This window comes from Aegilops tauschii, chromosome 7 (assembly GCF_002575655.3).
Source record: "Aegilops tauschii subsp. strangulata cultivar AL8/78 chromosome 7, Aet v6.0, whole genome shotgun sequence".
NCBI classification, from domain to species: Eukaryota; Viridiplantae; Streptophyta; class Magnoliopsida; order Poales; family Poaceae; genus Aegilops; species Aegilops tauschii.
In genome coordinates this window covers 97,404,345-97,422,780 of record NC_053041.3, presented here as the reverse complement: position 1 = coordinate 97,422,780, position 18,436 = coordinate 97,404,345, and the positions used below count along the sequence as shown (strand labels likewise).

General features: G+C 49.8%; 3 protein-coding genes and 1 pseudogene across 4 annotated transcripts in view; 2 read left to right on the top strand and 2 right to left on the bottom strand.

Annotated features, from left to right (window-relative positions):
• Positions 1–16,632, bottom strand: part of LOC109755792 (codeine O-demethylase) — a 31,137-nt gene extending 14,505 nt beyond the window's left edge. Inside the window, exons 1-6 of one of the 2 annotated variants that reach the window (XM_020314681.4) lie at positions 16,348–16,632; positions 13,076–13,528; positions 12,702–12,961; positions 12,176–12,506; positions 11,834–12,081; positions 10,053–10,532 (exon numbers count right to left, since the gene is read on the bottom strand). In XM_020314681.4, the coding sequence (XP_020170270.1) occupies positions 11,839–12,081; positions 12,176–12,506; positions 12,702–12,961; positions 13,076–13,309 (1,068 nt within the window). In that variant the 5' untranslated portion in view covers positions 13,310–13,528; positions 16,348–16,632 and the 3' untranslated portion in view covers positions 10,053–10,532; positions 11,834–11,838. Of the gene's footprint in view, positions 1–10,052; positions 10,533–11,833; positions 12,082–12,175; positions 12,507–12,701; positions 12,962–13,075; positions 13,529–16,347 lie in introns of those variants that run through there. The other variant, XM_040397071.3, reaches the window with a different exon arrangement.
• Positions 6,132–7,110, bottom strand: LOC109755767 (uncharacterized). Its single transcript, XM_020314659.1, has 2 exons — positions 6,718–7,110; positions 6,132–6,248 (listed from the first exon to the last, which is right to left on the bottom strand). The coding sequence occupies exons 1-2, from the start codon at positions 7,108–7,110 to the stop codon at positions 6,132–6,134; spliced, it is 510 nt and encodes a 169-aa protein (XP_020170248.1).
• LOC109755797 (protein LATERAL BRANCHING OXIDOREDUCTASE 1) lies at positions 8,027–9,783 on the top strand. Its single transcript, XM_020314685.4, has 2 exons — positions 8,027–8,500; positions 8,619–9,783. The coding sequence occupies exons 1-2, from the start codon at positions 8,225–8,227 to the stop codon at positions 9,429–9,431; spliced, it is 1,089 nt and encodes a 362-aa protein (XP_020170274.1). The 5' UTR covers positions 8,027–8,224; the 3' UTR covers positions 9,432–9,783.
• Positions 16,283–17,656, top strand: LOC109755793 (protein SRG1-like; annotated as a pseudogene).
• Positions 17,657–18,436: the final 780 nt, after the last annotated feature.

Here is an 18,436-nt window from a genome sequence, read left to right as displayed (position 1 = left end):
AGGAATATGTATAAGTCAAGAAGAAAGCAATAGCAACATACTAAACGATCAAATGCTAAGCTAACGGAATGGGTCAAGTCAATCACATCATTCTCTAATGATGTGATCTCGTTAATCAAATGACAACTCATGTCAATGGCTAGGAAACTTAACCATCTTTGATTCAACGAGCTAGTCAAGTAGAGGCATACTAGTGACACTCTATTTGTCTATGTATTCACACATGTACTAAGTTTCTGGTTAATACAATTCTAGCATGAATAATAAAAAATTATCATTATATAAGGAAATATAAATAACAACTTTATTATTGCCTCTAGGGAATATTTCCTTCAGCAGCATATAAGTTTTTTCCCCTAGGGCGATCTAGGGTTCCCAAGTTCCTCTCGGCGGCCGCCGCTGAGAGTTCACCAGTCGATCGAATCTATGAACTTCCTACATGAAAACTTCTCCTGACGAGGTTAGGATCTAATTACTAGGCGTTTGTCGCCTGGCTGGAGACTTTGTCATGGCGAACATGGCAAAGGAAATGCAGGGGAACAATGGTGGCACATCAGGCAGTGGGGGAGGCGGACGATCTCCTCTCGGATCAAATCTAGAGAGCAAGTTTGAGGGCCTTAATCTGCACGGGGAAGAAGAGGATGAACTGGATCCGTCTGGTGAGGTGGAGGGTTTATTGGAGGAAACCAGATGGCTTGGGATTTTTAGGGTTCATACTCAAAGACCCTTCTCCAATGTTGCCCTCTTCAAGGATATGCGTAATGCATGGGCATCTGCCCAAGATGTAACCTTCAAGGAAGTAGGAAATAACCGATTTCTTGTCCAGTTTATGTGTATTGGCGATTGGAACACAGTGATGAATGCGGGGCCTTGGCTCTTCCGCGGCGAGGCCATCGTCATTGATGAATATGATGGACTGATGGACTCGCAGGAGTACAGATTGGATCTATTCCAGTATGTACATGAATTATGGGTATCCCAGATGGAGTGATGCAGAAATCTAGCTTGGCAAAGAAGATAGCGAACAAAGTTGGCGTCCATCCTATCAAGGTGTTTGTGGCGGAAGGTCGACTGAATCCAGCAAAATATTTGCGAGCCCGCGTGTTTATAAAACTGGGTACTCCTCTTGTCCGGTTTGTCCCTTTAACTCTGAAGGAGAATAAAAAACACCCAGTGGAGTATGAAAAGCTTCCTAAGTTCTGTCACTTTTGTGGCCTAATTGGGCACGAAGTAACAGAGTGTGAAGATGGTATTCGTGATCCTGAAACATGTGAATGCGGAGATTGGTTGCCGGTTCAATTTGAAAATCCTGGGGGACGAGACACTACTGGGGGGAACAGAGGTGGAGGGAGTATGGGAAGAGGAGGAGGTCGTGGAAGAGGCCGAGGCTACTCAGGGGAGCCGAACTCGCATGAAACAGAAGATATGGCTCTAGGGGATGCTCTTATTCCCATGGCTCGTAAGAGGCTTATTAATCAGGATGGTACAGTGGCGATGTCCATGAACTCAGTGATACCACCTGCAGGGTTTGTGTCTGATAAAATCAGCTTGATTGAGCATGTCAATAGGGAGCCAGATGACAAAAGTCTTCTTAGTACTCCTCAAAAAATTCATGATAATAAGAGGTTAAAGTCAGGATAGGAAGTAGGGAACGAGGAAGAAAAGAGTTCATCGGCGACCTCCCTTGAGGAGAATCGCCGTCAACAATGAAAATAATAAGTTGGAACTGTCGGGGTCTCCTCGGTGCCCCGACAGTTCGCTCGCTTCTGGAAATCCAGAGGTAGCATGTACCGGGTGCGTTTTTCCTGTCTGAGACGCATCTGGATGAAGCAAAGGCAGAAATAATAATGAGGAAGCTAGGGATGGATGAAATGATTGTTGCACCAAGTCCTAATGGAAGAACAGACGGCTTGTTGTTAGTTTGGAAGAAGGAGGTGAGGATCTACTCCCGGACTACAACTCTTGAAGGGATTGATGTTGAGATACATGAGAGCAACGGGAATGTTTGGAGGCTAACTAACATCTATGGTGAGCCAAGTTGGGATAATAAGGAACAGACATATCGTCACATTATAAATCTACATGCCCAGTCAAGGTTACCGTGGGTCATAATTGGTGATTTTAATGAGATCTTAATCTCCTCTGAGAGGGAAGGTGGAGCCCCAAGGCAGCATGCACGCCTTCAAGCGTTCCAAGACGCACTTTCAGATTGTGCGTTGGAGGATTTGGGGTTCACAGGCGACAAGTTTACCTGGTTTTGGGGTGGCTTGAAGGAGAGGTTGGACCGTGTGGTTACAAATTCAGATTGGATGGGTATGCATCCTAATGCGGGCTTGTGTAACCTAGAGATGGGTAAATCTAATCACCGCCCCATCCTCTTGGACACTGAGTACCTATCAGGTGTAGAGGAGAGAAAGCCTAAAAATAACAGAAGGTTTGAGACAAGATGGCTTGAAGAAGAAACTATGGAAGAAATAGTAAAGACAGCTTGGCAGAAAGCTGTGCACCGAGGCTTATGCCCAACTGTTAAAGAGAAGATGGATGAGGTATTGAGGTACATCGCGATCTCCATGCTTGGGATCATCGAGTCCTGAAGGGGCCGCGGTTCAGGTTGAAGAAAGACCAGCAAGAACTAGAAACTCTGATGCGTGCTCCCTATTCAGATGTTGTTCGGGAGAAGAGGAAAGATCTCTCGGTTCTAATCGAGAATCATCTTGATCAAGAGGAGATATTTTGGGCGCAGCGGGGCAAGGTGAGATGGTTGCGTCGGGGAGACCGTAATACACAATATTTCAATAAGTTTGCTTCAGGTAGGAAGAGGAAAATTTTGATAAAGAAATTGCGTAACAATAATAATGGGTGGGTAGAGGGAAATAATAACCTCAACCACCTAATTTCTTAGTACTTTGGCAATATTTTTACTTTGGATCTGGTTGATTGTGACCAAGATCTATTGAATACAGTGAAACCTCGTGATACAACAGCTATGAACATGTTCCTTTTGGCGTCGTACTCTCAAGAGGACGTTTGGAAAGCACTTTTCCAGATCAGGGATTTAAAGGCGCCGGGGCCGGATGGGCTCCATGCAGTGTTCTTCAAGAGGTTTTGGCATATACTTGGTGATGAATTAATAGATGAGGTCTTGACTGCAATAAATAACTAGAAAATACCGGTTGGATGGAACCAAACCAATATTGTGCTAATACCGAAAGTGGAAAGTCCAGAGGTAATTACACAGTATAGGCCTATTAGCTTATGTAATGTGGTTTATAAAATTATATCCAAAATGCTAGCTAACAGGTTAAAGGAAATATTACCGGAGGTAATCTTGCCAACATAGAGTTGTTTGTTCCAGGGAGATCACTAACAGATAATGTGTGTTGGTAGCCTATGAATGTTTCCATGCGATAAAGAAGAAGACCCATGGGACAAATGGCTATTGTGCGGTGAAACTGGACATGGTGAAAGCATATGATTGTGTGGAGTGGAATTTCCTGAAGAAGATAATGCTGAAGCTTGGGTTCCATTCTCTTTGGGTGGAGTTGATCATGGAATGTGTGTCATCTGGAAGCTATAGAGTTCGTTTTAATGGCACTGAAACAAATGAGTTTTCACCCACAAGGGGCCTCAGACAGGGGGACCCCTTATCCCCATATCTCTTTTTGCTTTGCTCTGAAGGATTGTCTAGCTATTTGGCTCATGAAGAGGAAATTGGAAGTTTAGAAGGTGTTAGTGTCTGTAGGAATGCCCCATCAATTTCACACCTTCTTTTCGTAGATGACTCTTTAATTCTCATGAAAGCAAATGTTCAGAATGCAACTACCCTCAAAAGAGTGTTGGACACATACTGTGGAAGCTTGGGACAACTTGTAAGTACACCAAATTCAAGCATCTTTTTTAGTCCTAATACAAGTATTAATACAAGAGAAGATGTGTGTAGAACTCTTGATATCTTAACAGAGGCGCTGTCAGATAAATACCTTGGTCTCCCAACTATTGTGGGAGTCGACAAGAATGACTGTTTCCAACATCTAGTTGACAGAATCTGCCAAAGGTTGAAAGGCTGGAAGGAAAAGACATTGTCAATGCAGGGAAAAGAGATTTTGATAAAAGCAATAGCTCAAGCGATCCCCTCCTATGCCATGTCTGTCTTCAAACTGCCTAAGGGGATTTGCAAGCTTATAAATGATGAGATCACAGGGTTTTGGTGGGGAGATAGTGAGGAAAAGAAGAAAATGCATCGGTTTGCATGGTGGAAAATGTGCATCCCAAAGAAGAAGGGAGGCTTGGGGTTTAGGGACCTTCACAGTTTTAATCTTGCTTTACTAGCAAAACAATGTTGGCGACTTCTCCAGAATCCAGACTCTTTGTGTGCAAGGGTTCTTAGTGCAAAGTATTATCCTGGTGGAAATATTCTTGAAGCGGGGCCAAAGAAAGGTTCCTCGCTCAAGTGGCAAAGCATTGTTTCGGGTATCCAAACATTCAAGAGGGGACACATATGGCGTGTTGGGAACGGGGCGCATATCAATATCTGGAATGATCCCTGGATCCCAAGCAGTGAAACCCGGAAGGTTATTACACCAAGAGGACAAACGATGCTAGATAAAGTTGAGGACTTAATTGATCCATATTCTAGTCAATGGGATGAAGAGATCTTATGATCGGTTTTATCACCTGTGGATGTACACAGAATTATGCAAATACCGCTTCGGATTGAGATGATGGAGGACTTTGTGGCCTGGCACCACACTCGGTCTGGTATGTTTACCATAAGATCTGCATATCATGTGGAATTCCATCACCAATTTGGGGGCAACTGGAACCATAATGGGGGAGCGGGAAGCAGTCAACAATGTGAATCATGGAGGAGAGTATGGGGGCTTAAGCTACCTGGGAAGGTGAAACACTTTGTGTGGAAGGTGATGAGGGGGGTACTGTCGTGCCTAGGCACGCTAGCAGGGAGACATATCCCAACGTTGCCCCAATGCCCGCACTGCAGAATTGGATATGAAGACTCGCAACATTGCTTATTTACTTGTAACCGAGCCTTGAATATATGGAAGGAACTGGGCTGAAAGAGGAGATACGAAAATCAGATCTGGAAGACTGGTCCAGTGCGATTACTATGGACAGCCTCATGAGACGAGATGATCTACTTGGTGAGATTCCTTTGCCAGAAATAGTGGCAGTTGCGAGCTGGTATATTTGGTGGCAAAGGAGACAGCTTATAAAGGGAGAATCTATTAGGCCGCCAAATTGTACTGCGATTTCTATCAAAGTTTTAGCGACGAACTTTGTGCGAGCTGCCAGCCCTATAAACATACAATACAGAAACGTGATCACAGTTAGGAAAACCAGGCAGAGGGAGAGTTAAGATTAATGTGAATGCATCGTTTTGTTTGGAAAATATGAATGGAGCTACCGGTGCAGTAGCTAGAGATGATCATGGCGAGTTCATGGGTGCAGCATCATGGTTTATATCGCATGTACAGAGTGTGGAATCAGCAGAAATTGCTGCGATCAGGAATGGGTTGTACCTAGATGCCTAACTTGGATGTAGCTCGGTGATTATTGAGTCCGATAGTCTGAATGCCATTGAAACTACTCCCTCCGTCCGAAAAAACTTGTCTTTCAAATAGATGTATTTAGCACCAAGTTAGTGCTAGATACATCCATTTAAGGGACAAGCATTTTCGGATGAAGGGAGTATCAACCAAGAAGAGTACTTGGGTCAGGATGCAGCAACTATCACAAAGTGTAAGGCGCTTGAGGCAGAACTAACAAAACTCGATGTGGTTCACTGTTTCCGTGAGGCCAATGGTGTTGCTGATATGCTTGCGAAGAACTCCCTCTGTAATAGCTCGTCTGGGTACTGGGATGGTCCCGTACCGGACTTTATTTCTCATCTCGTTGTACATGATCTTACCATATATGAGGAATAAAGTGATTTACCCGTCAAAAAAAAGTAGCCACCATACTCCACGGTACACGCGTCACACACACATAAGCCCACCGTGCATGCATGCAGCGAACCATGGATCAGACGAGCTTCACCTTGTCGATGGCCCGCTCCCCTCGCGCCAAGCTCTCCAGCAGCTCCCTGACGTAGTCGCCGGCCATCTTGTCTTTTCCTACTGCCTGGGCCTCTCCTCGCTCACCAGCTCCGGCGCCGGCTCCACCTCTTTCTCCGGGTCCACCGTGTAGAACGCCGCCACCGACACCCGCCCCTCTCTGCGGTCGCCACCACCCTATGCACCGGGCTCGTCAGCACCCCGTTGCTCAGAGCATCTTCAACAGCCGCGCGGCGTGCTAAAAGTCAGGATACATTGCCGGGTGAGTCAGGTTTTGCGCGCGGCGGCGCGCTGGCTCCAACGGCCGCCGCAAAATAAAGCGCGCTATATTTTATACATAGTTCAAGTCGTCTCCTATAATACATAGTAGTACATAGTTCTACGATACAACTAAGCGTACATAGTTCTAGTCTTCTCCTACAATACATAGTCTCACATAGAACTACTACTCGTCATTCTCCGACTCGCACTCTGTCTCGGTGATGTCCTCCTCAGACGTTTGAGCATAGGCGTCAAGGAACCGATCGTCGCGGGAGTCCCAGGACGATGCATCTCCTAGTGCCATGTTGTATTTAGCGACCGCCTTCCGCGTTCGCTTGTCCTCGCGATAGGCGGCTCGCTCCTTCCTCTTCTCCTTCCTCTCCGCCCTCCTCTCGGCGAAGAACTGCTCCTCGTTGATGATATCTTGCGGGAAGCGTTGCCTCCACAGCGCCATGGCTTCCTCGTCCATCTCGGCCAGGCTGAGACGGCGCTCCCGCCTCCGGTTTTTGCGCCGATCCTCGTCGGTGATAAGCCGTGGGAAAGGAGCCAACTCCTGTGCCTGCTCTGGCGTCGCCACGTCGGTGAAGTTCATGTCCCCACGGGACCGCCGGAGGCGCCACGCCGCAGCGTCGTACACGCGGGCGCCGTCCTGGGCGGTGTCGAAGGTTCCGAGGCCGAGGCGCATGCCGCCGCGCAACTGGATCGAGGCGGAGTAGGTGCCGGACGGACGCACGCGGACGCCGTGGAAGCCCGAACCTCCCCGGCGGCGAGGCGGCATGGTGGCGCGGTGGTGTCGTGTCGGCGCGAGGAATGAAAGCGCTAGAGCGAGCGAGAGAGAGCGGCAGAGGCGCTGCAATTTATAGGCGCGCTGGACGCGGTGCGCCAAATCTAGCGCGCGAGCTGCCGCCTTTTCCCGCGCGCGCTAGTTTCCCGCCACCGCTGGAGCGCGCGAAAACGTCTCGCGCGCTAAAAGCCCAGTTTACCCCGCGCGCGCGCCTTTTGGCGGAGATGCTCTCACCACCTCCACCACGTCCCCCATGTGCAAAAAAAAAGAACTTTAATCCTATTCCAGAAAAAAAATGTATCACTTCTGAATTTTAATCACGATTTCAAGAGAAGGTATTCGTGAATGAAATTGCTGGTCCTGTACACACAGCAACAAGAAATTCCATGCATGTGTGTTCCAGTGACCCTGAGGGTAAGATCATCAGCTACCAGAATGAGCAGAGTCATGGGGTAGGCCCTGGACGAGTCAGTACAACCCATAAATGTGTAAAATATTAGTACAAAGTTGAGTCACTTATTTTGAGACGGAGGGGTAGAAGCCAGCGGTTGCCAATATCGGAAGAAAATAGATCATCGACTCGATGTCACTAAGCACATCATTTGGTCATTCATTGTTCAGAAAATGATATGCTGAATTGGTACTGGTACTGGTAGCCCACTGGCACTGATATTTATATTTCTTATTTCAAGAACCTTGTCAGAAACAGGATTTTGTCAGGTAAGTGGCACCAAATAAGATTTAATCCGAACTCAAGTGTTGGATAGGCAAAGAGAAGAGGCTTGTGACGCCGATCATGGAGATTTGCAGAGCGGAACAAGAGCGGTGCACAAAGCAGCTCGCCGTGTATACGTGAGCCAACGCTATCCATCCACTCCACTGGAACGTCACAGCAGCAGCATTAGTAGTAGAGACAGTCACGGCACACAATTCCCGATCACTGACCACCGTCCTAACCTCCTGGCCTATACGGCTAGACCTGCACCGCTCTTGCACGTCTCGATTTATCATCTCGTGACGCCGGCACGTACATACATACAGGAGTATAAATAGTTGTAGTCTGCCTCGAGCCCTCGATCGATCTCTGAGTTTCAGAAAGTTTCAGGTAATGGAAACTGTCTTGAGGGAAGAAGAATCAAGAAGAATGGCTGATGATGACCAGCAGTGGAAGGTCCCGCCGAACGTGCAGGAGCTGGCGGCAGCTGGCCCGGAGGAGCCGCCTAGCCGGTACGTGGTCCGCGACCATGACCGTCCCGCCCTCGCCGGCGCTGGCGGCGACGTGACGGACCCCATCCCCGTCGTCGACCTCGGCCGCCTGTCCTGCGGCGACGCAGACGAGGCGGCCAAGCTGCAGTCCGCCCTCCAGACCTGGGGCCTCTTCCTGGCAAGAAAACCAACACCACCTTCCTCTGCTTCATCTGCTTCTTCTTGCACCGTTTTAGTTTCATCTTCAGCTGATCCAATGGTCTGATCGACGTCCATTAATTTCTGAATTCCTCCAGGCCGTCGGGCACGGGATCGAGCCGGGTCTCCTGGGCGAGATGATGGCCGTGACGCGGGACTTCTTCAACCTCCCGCTGGAAGAGAAGCAGAGGTACACCAACCTGGTCGGCGACAAGAGAGAGTACAGGATCGAGGGATACGGCGGCGACATGGTGCTGTCGGAGACGCAGGTCCTGGACTGGTGCGACCGGTTCTACCTTATCGTCGACCCGGAGTCGCGGCGCCTCCACGACCTCTGGCCGACGCGGCCGCCCTCTTTCCGGGACGTCCTGCACCGCTACTCCGCGCGGTGCAGGGAGCTCGCCGGCGCGGCGGGGCTCCCCGAGGAGGGGCGCCTGGCCGACATGCTGGACGAGAAGGCCGTGACCTACGTGCGGCTCAACTGCTACCCCCCATGCCCGCGCCCCGACCGCGTGCTGGGGTTCAGGCCCCACTCCGACGGCGGCGTGCTCACCGTCCTCCTCGCCGAGACCGCGGGCCTCCAGGTGCTCCGCGACGGCGAGTGGCACGACGTGCCCGTGGTGCCCGGCGCGCTGGTGGTGAACCTCGGGGACGTGGTGGAGGTGGTGAGCAACGGGGTGCTGCGGAGCCCGGTGCACAGGGTGGTGGCGAGCGCGGAGAGGGGGCGGGTGTCGGTGGCGGCGTTCTACACGGTGGACCCGGAGCGGGAGGTGGAGCCGGCGCCGGAGCTGGTGAGCGAGGAGAGGCCCAGGCGGTACGAGAAGACCAAGAAGAGCGGCGACTACGTCAGGGAGCTGCTGGAGAGCTTGGCGCGAGGGGAGAGGGCCATCGACAAGGTGAAGCTCGTCTGATCGAGACGAGCAGTTTTTTATCCAACGGTTCGCTGCATGCATGGGCGATGGGCTTATGTGTACCGTGGAGTATGGTGGCTAGTTGACGTGCACTGTGCACACTACTTACTTTACGTACGGTAAAATATATGGGTCTGGCAATAAGCTACTCTCTCTGTCCCGAAATATAAGAACGTTTTTTACACTATATTAGTGTCAAAAACGTTCTTATATTATGGGACGGAGGGAGTAGTAAGTAGCCGGTTCAAAAATACGAGTACTAAGGTCATTCAGTTTAGCTACATTTCAGTCAGCTGAATTTTTGATTTCGGGTTAGTCGATTTTGAATAAAGGAGAAGGAAGGAGATGGAAAGGCCTCGCCGGACCCCATTATCTATCTTAGGGTTCAGGGTTGGGACGGTGGTGAACGGCGATGGTGGTGGTGGTGTGGCTTCGCCGGAGAAGAAAATTAGATGGGGGTGGGGCTAGAGGGATGGCCGGGGGCGGCGGCAAGCATGGCGGTGGGGAGAGGTTGAGGGGAGGGCGAGGCTTAGCAGGCATCCCGGCCCGTGGTAGCAGGCGGCGTGCGGGAGAAAGAAGAATGCGCGATCTGTTCTTTTTTTACCAGGAAAACTGTTGGAAGGAGGAAGACACAATCTGGACCGTTCATTTTCTATCCAACGCTTCAAGTTCATCCAGGCCAAATCGACTGACTCAAAACAAGATTTCAATCGACTGGCTCCTAGCCATTCCCTACATGTAGCCGGTACAGATTGATATATCCATGTCGATATGATCCAGTCGTTTCAAACCCCAGTTTTGCAAATATTTCAACCAAAAAGCATCCATGTTTTCAGTCATTGCATCCAGACCAGACCACGCAGCACCCAGCAAAGGAGCATCCTGGTGAAGCACACGCACCCAGCAAAGGAGCATCACTGGTAGTCCTTTGGAACGAACTCCAAGTCGACATGGCTCATCTCCAAGCAGCCCTAAGCAATCCTCAGACGTTTCAATCCCGCAACCATGAGTGAGCATCATATCTCTGGAGAGCGCCCGCCATCTCCCAACGTACAACATCACCTTGCGCCACAGTACAGTCATGCCGCGCCACTCTTTTCCCTGAAAACAAGGTTCATCCCTCAGATTCCGAATAGGCCACAGGGTTGCAGAGCAAAGCAAGTTCAAAACGGCGTTTTTTTACTATCACTTATCCGCCATCTGGCGATCGACTCAAAGTCAGAACCCAGCGAAACACCAACGATGCCAGAAATAAGAGACCGAATCGATCGTGTCACCACACAGTCAGAAAAACAAAATGGGAGCATGATTCAGGTTCAGTGCAAACATGAATTCTGGGTGGGATGTGAAGTTTCCAGCCAGCAGGGGTGCGAGCAGGAACCACACCCCAAATATTGACTTTTCGAGCTCTTTTGTCTTGCCATTTCGAACAAAGGATCAAAATTTTGAAAATAGCTGAATCCAACAGAAGTTTCAGGAATATCTACAACCGTTCTGAATTTTATTTGGATTCATGTGTACCAACTAAAATGACTGAAACATTTGGACTGAAGGACAGACACATGTTTCGGTACCTAATCAAATGACTAATTTCTGAAATTCTGGTGAATATTGACTGAAGGTGATAACCACGGCCAACCTAGATAATGACACTGAATTCCCGTCAGGCATACCGAAGGTGAAATTTGTGGACCACACCGAATGGCCAAGATGCTTTTGCCAACATGGCACTACCACTTGAAGATCATAAATAGCTTTGCTACCAGGTACCAGCATGCCACTATATGTGCATCTTTCTGCTACAATTCTCACTTGCATTCCATTTTGTGAAAAATCAATGACCAACTGATGTGCTTACTGACATCGAGTCAATGATCTATTTTCTTCTGATATTGGAACCTCTGGCTTCTGCATTTCTGTCTTGGACTACCCATGGCTGTGCTCATTCTCGTAGGTGATGATCATCACCTCAGGGTCACTGGAACACGCATGCAGGAAATTTCTTGTTGCTACACCTATAGTGTATAACATGTGTACAGGAGCAGCAATTTCATTCAAAAATACCTTTTATTGACAATCCTGATTAAAATTCACAAGTGATACTCTTTTTTCCCTGGGATAGAATTTAAGTTTTTTTGGCACATGCATGAAGAAACCTAACTAAGTAAAAGTAAGTTGTGGAGAAAGGGAGGAGACACTTGAGGTAAGAGAATACAAAGGTGTCCATAGAGCCACATCTACCACAGAACAAACCCAAAATGCAACATAAATACGATCAAATTATTTATTTTCACCAGATTCATCGCCTTATAGAAGTAAAGTCGCCTCGTTTATATCCTTAACGAATAGGCAAGTCACAAATTCTTTATTCCATGGGTATTGCAGCACCAAAGCAAACTCACCTTGATCATATCCTTAACGAATCGACGACTCTTTCTCCTCGAGAGAAATGCTCAAGGTGCGCGACCAGGAAATCCTTGACCTTCATTTTCCTGTATCGCGCCGGTTGGTCCTCAGTCAACATCTGAGCTATCGGTCCAATCTCTCTTTCAGGATCCAGACCATAGAACACGGCCACTGACATCCTCTCTTTCTCAGAATTAGTCACAACCCTATGTACTGGCCCTTTAAATATCCCGTTGGTCATTATCTGCACCAATAAAAATAACCCGAGGTTCAGAGATGGCTACCTCCATTGTCGAATAAATATGGGAGAAATTTACTTGAGGTTCAGAGATGGCTACCTCCATTGTAACACCAACGTTGATCAGCAAGGTGTAGTTAGACGCAGCTGGAACGTTGTACCACGTTCCATCTCTGAGAAACTGCAGCCCAGCGACATCTTTGTCCATTAGAAGAACCGTAAGAGCATAGACATCAGAGTGAGGCTTGATGCCCAAGACAAGATCAGGTCTTGGACATGGAGGATAGTAATTGAATCTAGCATAAGTGAGTGCCCTGTCGCTAAACTGGTTAACGAGGCAATCTTCATCGAGCTCCAATAGCTTGGCCATTGCCCGAAGGATGTCGTCTTTGATTCTCTTGCTCCTCAATGTGTACTCATGCAGGTCATCCCTGCAAATACCACCAGGGTAGTTCAGTTAAGCCAAGTATGGTATATGGACGATGGTTTCTTTCATATAGTAATTATTTATGAAGTTTCTCCAGGTCACGATAGATAACTAGTGACATAAATAAGCAAATGAACTCTATTCTGCAACATTAACAGCAAAGACAGATCCATTTGAACACATATATCTGGCAGATTACCTGAAAGATTTTGGATGTATGGGCCAAAGGGCAAGGTTTCTCTCGTCCTCTGGCTCCACTTTAAGATGCAGTCGATCGGACCAGTCCAGCCTTTGGTCTTGAGTTTTCACCTGGTCAGTTCCATACCCTTCCATCTGGAAATGTTTCCCACCTATTATGTTACTGTACTTCCTCTTCTCTTCGAGTGGCAGGCGGAAAAAATCCCTTGATGCGGTCATCACAGAATCCATCAGAGAGGTCTCCATTCCATGGTTAGAAACCTGGTCACACGGGGTGATGCGTGTCACAGAAATAGCAAGTACACTGAACCAAAAATGCAAAAACCAAAGTAAAACTAAAACTTAGGAACAGGAAACTCGAAAACGAAATCTCACCTTGAAGAATCCCCAGGTCTGCAGCGCCGACCGCAGCTTGGCGGCTTCCTCCGCGTCGTTGGATGCAGACAGCAGGCCGAGATCGATTGTTGGAATGGGGTCCGGCATCTCCGTACCAGCCAGGTTCCCACCAAGCGGTTCTTGCTCTCTGAGCAAGTACTGCCTTGGTGGCTCCTGTATGCTGGCAGCCAGTTGCTGCACTGAACTCGGCAGCCTCCATGACTCATCAGCCATTGGAGTTCTTGGATGTCTCTTTGCTGATCCTGGTGTTGCTCTCCTTGGTGGTTGTGCTCTCTTGAAGAAAGAGGTTGCAGTATGCAAGATGAAGTTGTCTTTGTCTCAGTCCCGTCTCAGTCCACATGGTTATCGATGAATGGACCAGCCACTAACCACTGCAACTAACACCAAAAAGATCGGAAAGATGGCGGCTACTCCTTTTTCCCCGGAATACACCTAATAAGCCAAAACAAGCGATGTAAGAAGACAAGTGGGAGACAGAGATAACATGGCATTTGGTGGCATGCACTACACTTTATTTTGCTACGCAGGTATATATATTCATGTTATGGCCGGTTTAGCTAGACCCACCGGGCAATCTTAGCCCGCAAGTTATCTTAGATTAAATCTTATGCAAGTTATCTTAGGTTAATTCTTATGCAAGTTACCTAGGTTATAAATATAGGCTGTAAGACTCTTTTTGGGATCAAGCAATAAGAATATTATTATCCCTATTGCCCGGCTCCCGAGGAACCGGAACCCTAGCCGCCCCCTGCCTCTTGCGCTCCCGCCGCCATCTTCCTCTCCCGCGACGGCGCCCAGCCGCCGGCGCGGCCGCTCATCGCCACGCCCAGCCCCCTCCTTCCCTTACCGCTTACGCCCCAGCCTGGTAGGGTACAAGTTCCTACCAATTTGGTATCCAGAGACTTGGGTCCGATCATGTCTTCGTCAACACCATCGTCGCCGCTGCCCGTCTCCACCTCCGCGCCGATGACCACCGCGTCGATGACGTCCGCCCCGATGACCACCGTCGGGGCCCCACGATGTCGGGCCCGGTCACCACCGCGGGCTCCTCACCACCGCCGTCCCCCCATCACTGCCGCGCCGCCGCTAGCCGCCGTCTTCACGCCGGAACAGATGACCAGGACGCTGCAGCAGCTCGTGACGGCCGTCCAAGGGCTCCACATGAACCAGTACCACCAGTACATAACAGGAGCGTACGGCCTTCCGCCGGCTGCACCGATCGCCACCTACGGCCACCCTGTGCCATGGCTGTTCCCGGGCACACCCGCAGGCGGTGGGCCCCCGCTGTTGCCGTTCCAGACGGGGAACTCCAGTGGGCCACCACCAGCCGCCGCGGGCCTGTGGCATCTGCCGCCGCCATCATCGACGGTGCCCCTCCGGCACCTGCAACCATTGCCGTCCCCGGCAGCCGCTGCCCCCGTCCAGCCCCTGTTGCTGCCGCTGCAACCACCGGAGCCGCCCCTGCCAAGCTCGGGGGCACCCTCGCCGACCGGCCTCCCGATCCATCAGGTCCGGTTCCCGCCCTCCCTGTCGCCACTCCCAGCGTGGGCGGCTGGGTCTTCGCCATCGCCGGTCTACACCACGGCCCTCGAACAGCCGACTCCGTTCCCGCAGTTCGTTGGGCCATCCGGTTCCGCCGGTCCCTACCCGGAGTACTCCGACCAGGCACCACCTGCCTCGCTGCTCCGCACCTCTGAGCCAGCTCGACACGGCGCTCCGACCCGCCAGCTCGACACGGCGCTCCGACCCAGACACCGCCGCGGTTCGCCAAGATCGACTTCGCCACCTATGACGGCACGGAGGACCTCCTCAAGTGGCTCAACCAGTGCAACCAGTTCTTTCGCACCCTCACATCGGAGCGTACCTGGCTCGCCTCGTACCACCTCCGTGGCGCGGCACAGACCTGGTATTACGCCCTCGAGCAGGACGAGGGCGCCATGCCCCCTTGGGAGCGCTTACGCGAGCTCTGCCTCCTTCGCATTGGGCCTCCGGTTCGCGGGAGCCGCCTGGCGGAGCTCGGCCGCCTTCCCTTCACCTCCATGGTGCAGGACTACGCCGACCGTTTCCAGGCCCTGGCATGCCATGCGTCAGGTGTGACGGCGCAGCAGCTGGCCGACCTCTTTGTCGGTGGACTTCCGGATCACATCCGCGTGGACGTGGAGTTTCAGGGACCCTAGGGTCTCCAGTCGGCCATGTACTACGCCCGCGCGTTCGAGCGCCGCGCGGTGGCCATCCAGCAGGAATCACCGTTCCGGACCGCTGGGTCGCTACCCGGGCCAGATTCCGCGCAGGTCGGCCTGCGCAGGCTTCTGCGGCACCCCTCGCCACGACCGCGGCGCGCCCGTTCGGCCGGCTCACCTCAGCCGAGCTACTCGAGCGTCGCCGCCAAGGGTTGTGCTTCAACTGCGACGAGCCCTACACGCCCGGCCATGCCTGCCCACGACTCTTCTACCTGGAGGTTGCAGACTACATTCCGGAGGACGCCGTCGCGGCCGACCTGGCCGCCCCAGCTATCGAGAAGGTGTTTGACACTGGTTGATCGCCTTGAGGAGTTCCGCAAGCGCTTCCCCACCTTACAGCTCGAGGACGAGCTGTTGTGCAGGCGGGGAGAAGTGTTATGGCCGGTTTAGCTAGGCCCACCGGGCAATCTTAGCCCACAAGTTATCTTAGGTTAATTCTTATGCAATTTATCTTAGGTTGATTCTTATGCAAGTTATCTAGGTTATAAATATAGGCTGTAAGACTCTTTTTGCAATCAAGTAATAAGAATATTATTATCCCTATTGCCCGGTTCCCAGAGGAGCTGGAACCCTAGCCGCCCCCTGCCTCTTGCGCTGCCGCCACCATCTTCCTCTCCCGCGACGGCGCCCAGCCGCCGGCGCGGCCGCTCATCGCCACGCCCAGCCCCCTCCTTCCCTTACCGCTTAAGCCCCAGCCTGGTAGGGTACAAGTTCCTACAAATTTACCAGTTTGTATTTCTCACTAAATTATGTGTGGATCAAAGTGCTGACTACATCCTAAACTACTCACTTGTGCACATAAAAATTGGCTCTATAGAAGTGGACAAAGGAGTCAGTACTGGATCCAGCTGCGCGCTTGAAAGTCAAGATACCCATTTGCTTTGAAACAAACTATTCGGTTTCGCATATCTATGCCCATAAAACTGCCAAAGCGAGACAAGGGAACTCAAGCAAAACAACAGTAGCAAGCAACCATGGCTTGTGAAGAACCATCGAAGATAGTCAACATACCCTCGATTGTGCAAGAGCTGGTGACTTGCATACATGAACCACCAAGCCAGTATGTGGTTCCTGAGCAAAACCGCCCCGACGTGGCCTGTTCCGAGATGCCTGAGCCGATCCCAATCATTGATCTCAGCCGTTTGCCTGCCCCTGGTAACAGCTCTGATGAGGTTGCCAAGATGCAGTCCCGCCTTGGAGAACTGGGGCCTCTTCCTGGTAAGCTTGTCCTCTGATTAACTCTTTGTGCTACCTTTTTATCAGGCAAGTAAGAGTTGTGATCGATCTTTCTCTAGGCTGTTTGGACATGGAATAGAGCCAAGTTTTCTTGGTGACGTGATGAAAGTGACAAGAGAATTTTACAAGCTCCCACTAGACGAGAAGCAGAAGTACTCAAACTTGGTTGATGGCGAGGAGTTCCTTATGGAAGGATACGGGAACGACATAGTCGTATCAGAGAAGCAGACCCTAGACTGGAGTGACCGGTTGTATCTTGTAGTGGAACCGGAGTCCCGGAGAATCTATAGCTTGTGGCCCACACAACCTCCTTCTTTCAGGTACCTTTTAGGATTTTATCAGGCGTCCATGATCAATATGCATGATTTAAAAAAAAGTCAACTGATGAGTAGCAATTGAACGATTCTGATCATTCAGTTTTCTTCAGAGATATTATGTGCGAGTACACAGTAAGGTGCAGGGAGATTGCCAGCCTTGTCCTCAGGCATCTGGCCAAGATGCTCGATTTACATAAGGACTACTTTGTCGAAATGATCGAAGAGGATGCCATCACATATGCCAGATTGAACTACTACCCTCCCTGTCCCAAGCCGAACCAAGTCTTAGGCCTGAAACCCCACACTGATGCCACTGTGATCACCGTTGTCTTTATCGACGATAGTGTCAGTGGGCTCCAGGTGCAGAAAAATGGTGTGTGGTACAAAGTGCCAATAGTTCCTAATGCATTACTTGTGAACACAGGAGATGTAATGGAGGTACGTATGTGCAGGAAGTTGCAAAAGTTGTTCAATCTTGTCATGTAAACAGTTAAGCTGAGCTCTATTTCATCTGATACATGCAGATACTTAGCAACGGGTTCTTCAAGAGCCCGGTTCACAGGGCTGTGACCAATGCAGAGGAAGACCGGGTCTCGTTGGTTATGTTCTATACGACGGACCCGGAGAGAGAGATTGGACCAGTGCCGGAACTGGTGGATGATAAGAGACCGGCACGGTACAGGAAGATAAAGAGCAAGGATTATCTAAGAAAACTCTTCGAAACTTTTGCAGAAGGGACACTGGTCATCGACACAATGAAGATCTGAATGTGATTCTGAGGTGTAACAGATTGATGTGCAGTGTGGTGCAGTTGCTTCCAACAATCTGTTCTTCCTTACAGAATTGGTTGACATTTAAACTTTCTGATTAGAATGTGCTATATGCGGATACTTTTGCGTCATCGTATGCCATCGGAGGGCTACTTCATCTCTTTAAGTTCAAGTGTTACCCCCTTGTTCTACATTATTTTGTACCGTGTTAACTTTCTGATTCAGTCTTCATATAGCTACTTTCCTGTCTATCATCTTCCTTATTTTTCTCCTAATTTTGCTAGTGACCAATAGCTGCTCGATCTATTGGTTGATGGCCATGCTGATTAAAACAAAGTCAGCTTGCTAATCAAGAACTGGGTATGCCTGAGCAACAATGGTCTAAACTACAGTGACCTCACAAAGGCACATTCTTTTAAGAGAGTGAATTAACCAAGAGGACAAATTACATCTGGATAATCATTTCCACCTAGTAGGGAAAATGAGGACGTGAGAACCGAAGAGTTGACCATAGGATCAGAGAAGCTTCCACACTGGCTGGACCACGCATCAAAACGCTTACAAGTAGTCTATCAGTGACAGGCCTTTCATTGACATCAATTTTTACTAAATACTCCCTCCGTAAACAAATATAAAAGTGTTTAGATCGTATAATCCATTAGCTTATTCATGTCAGGAGTGATATAGCCTGATCTGGAGTAGCTTCTGAAATAACTTGGTAGAACCAGTTATTTCATCCCTGAAAGAAATAACAATTACTACAATACTACTACATAA

What these genes read in the sequence shown, in the direction of transcription:
- LOC109755797 (XM_020314685.4), top strand. Translation starts at nt 8,225, where the DNA reads ATGGAAACTGTCTTGAGGGAAGAAGAATCAAGAAGAATGGCTGATGAT. An exon ending in AGACCTGGGGCCTCTTCCTG is followed by an intron (nt 8,501 to 8,618) that starts GCAAGAAAACCA and finishes GAATTCCTCCAG; the next exon opens with GCCGTCGGGCACGGGATCGA.
- LOC109755767 (XM_020314659.1), bottom strand. Translation starts at nt 7,110, where the DNA reads ATGCCGCCTCGCCGCCGGGGAGGTTCGGGCTTCCACGGCGTCCGCGTG. An exon ending in AGTTCTTCGCCGAGAGGAGG is followed by an intron (nt 6,249 to 6,717) that starts GCGGAGAGGAAG and finishes CCCGGTGCATAG; the next exon opens with GGTGGTGGCGACCGCAGAGA.